Raw genomic sequence first — 2,293 nt, forward strand, 5'->3', positions numbered from 1 at the left:
TGCAACAAAGTATGCTGGAAAACGCCGCCTTTATTTTCCAATCGCGTGCTGTGAAGCGCTGATGGCGCCAAATCTACTAATCTCATAATGCACCACAACAGCCGCCTTACCGCTCTTTTGGGTAATCATTTTCACGTGACATTATTTGGTAGTAGTAGCCATCTATATCAATGGCCAATAGAAAAGTAGATGCTGAAAACAGAGCCTTTGAAATCCGGTGGGAAACCAAGTGCATGTTAACTGACATTGATGGCAAACCCGTGTGCCTTAATTGTGGTACTATAATGTTGCTGTACTTAAAGAGTATAATCTCAAACGGCACTACGAAAGAAAACAGGACAAGTACAAATACCTCATTGCTGAGCAGAAGCAACGAAAGGTAGATGAGTTGAAAAGGAATCTTGCGTTACAATAAACTTTTTTAATCAAAGCAAAATCACTAAGTGAAGCTGCTGTTAAAGCAAGTTTTATTGTGGCAGAGGAGATCACAAAATCAGCCTGGCCATTTACCGAGGGAGAGTTTGTGAAGAGCTGCGTGGTGAAAAGTGTGATGTTTTGTGTCCACACAAGAAGCAACTGTTAATGTGAATATTAGCAGAAATAGGTCTCTGATCGGGTGTTTGAGATGGCCTCTGATTTGAAAACACAGTTGATTGAAAAAAGAAAAGATTTTGTTGCATACTTTCTTGCTGTGGATGAGACTACTGACACGACTGATACGGCACAGCTGCTTATCTTCATCTGTAGAGTGGACTCCAATTTGTTTGTCATGGAGGACATTTTGCACGGAACAACAGGAAAGGACCTTTTTGAAAAAATATGTCACAGTGTAACCGACATGAAACTGCCTTGGGACAAACTTGTTGGACTTACAACACCGGCGATATATGGAGAAAAAGGTGGACTAGTTGGTAGGATACATTTAAAGATGCAAGAAAAGAACTGCGCTGGTGAGTTGACAACGTATTACTGCATCATATATCAGGAAACTCTGTGCGCTAAAGCCTTAAGCATGGAACATATAATGAGCACTGTAACGCAAACCGTAACTTTATCCGAGGCAAAGGGTTAAATCACCGCCAATTTCAGTCTTTCCTGCGAGAAATGCATTCAGAGTTCGTTAACGTGCCTTATCATTCGGAGGTGTGGTGGCTCAGTCTAGGAAAGGTCCTCAATACAGTTTTTGTGGTGGTTGAGGAGATAGGTCAGTTTATGGACACTAAAAGAAAAGAATCCAAAGTTCTGCAGGAGGAAAAGTGAAAATGCGAGTTGGAGTTTCTGGTTGACATAACTGCGCATCTCAATGTTTTAAATATCCAGCTCCAAGGACGGGATCGCCTTATATATGATATGTATAACACAGTGAAGGCATTTCTAGTGAAGCTGCAGCAATTGAACTCGTCTCACTTTCCCTGTTGCCAAGTAATGTTGAGCCAAGTCAGCGCTGCGGTGTTCTGAAAGCAACACTTTGCTGATAAATTGAGGACGCCCTGCATTGAATTCACACGGCGCTTTAGTGACTTTGAAGCACAGAAAAATAATTTCGAACTGCTTCGCAACCAATTTACCCTCAATGTGGAAACAGCACCTGTACAGATTCAAACGGAGCTTATAGAACTGAAGTGTAACGGGAGATCAAAGCAAAGTACGCCTCTGTGGGGCCCGCTTAGTTCCTGAAGCAATGTCCCAGCTCCGTTTACATGCAGCTCGAACGCTGTCTTTCTTTGGAATCACATATTTGTGCGAGCAGCTGTTCTCTGTGAAGATGAATAAAACGTCACATAGGAGTCGTCTCATAGATGAACATCTGCAATTCATCCTGAGAATCTCAGCAATACAGAACCGACCCAAACATTAAGGAACTCGTGGCCAAGAAAAGATGCCAAGTTTGTAGCTGGGATAAAATTGGATAAAGAAAATTGAAAGTTTCGATTTATCATATTAATTTTCACTAAAAATAATTATAATTATCAAAACTTTTGGCAGGAGATATTTTTATGCAGAGCAAAATATTTTAAGCAATTTAAGTTAAGGTTAATTTATTTTTCGAAAAAATTATATACCTTCTGTTTTAATACATGGTCAAGTTCAAAAAGATTTAGTCTATTCAATAAATCTTTATCCTGTTCGGCCCGCGACCTAAAGTGGGCTTTGAGTTTTGACACCCTGTGCGATAGAGTTTGACACCCCTGAATTAAAAGATTCTTTAGTGTGGTGAAGCAAGTAAAAGATAAAAGATAAAGAAACAAAAATAAAAAAGAAACAAGCAAACAAGGTCATTAATTTTACATTA

The 2,293-nt window shown here is 39.8% G+C and overlaps 1 protein-coding gene across 1 annotated transcript; it reads left to right on the forward strand.

The window, feature by feature from the left end:
* Positions 1 to 625: 625 nt before the first annotated feature.
* Positions 626 to 1,072, forward strand: LOC149136069 (general transcription factor II-I repeat domain-containing protein 2A-like). The gene has a single exon (XM_089350070.1). It carries the CDS (start codon positions 626 to 628, stop codon positions 1,070 to 1,072), a length of 447 nt encoding a protein of 148 aa, XP_089206196.1.
* The last annotated feature ends 1,221 nt before the right edge of the window (positions 1,073 to 2,293 follow it).

Source organism: Octopus bimaculoides, chromosome 4 (assembly GCF_046866305.1).
Source record: "Octopus bimaculoides isolate indiv1 chromosome 4, ASM4686630v1, whole genome shotgun sequence".
Lineage (NCBI taxonomy): Eukaryota > Metazoa > Mollusca > Cephalopoda > Octopoda > Octopodidae > Octopus > Octopus bimaculoides.

Coding starts and splice junctions, on each gene's coding strand:
- LOC149136069 (XM_089350070.1), top strand. CDS start 626: ATGGCCTCTGATTTGAAAACACAGTTGATTGAAAAAAGAAAAGATTTT.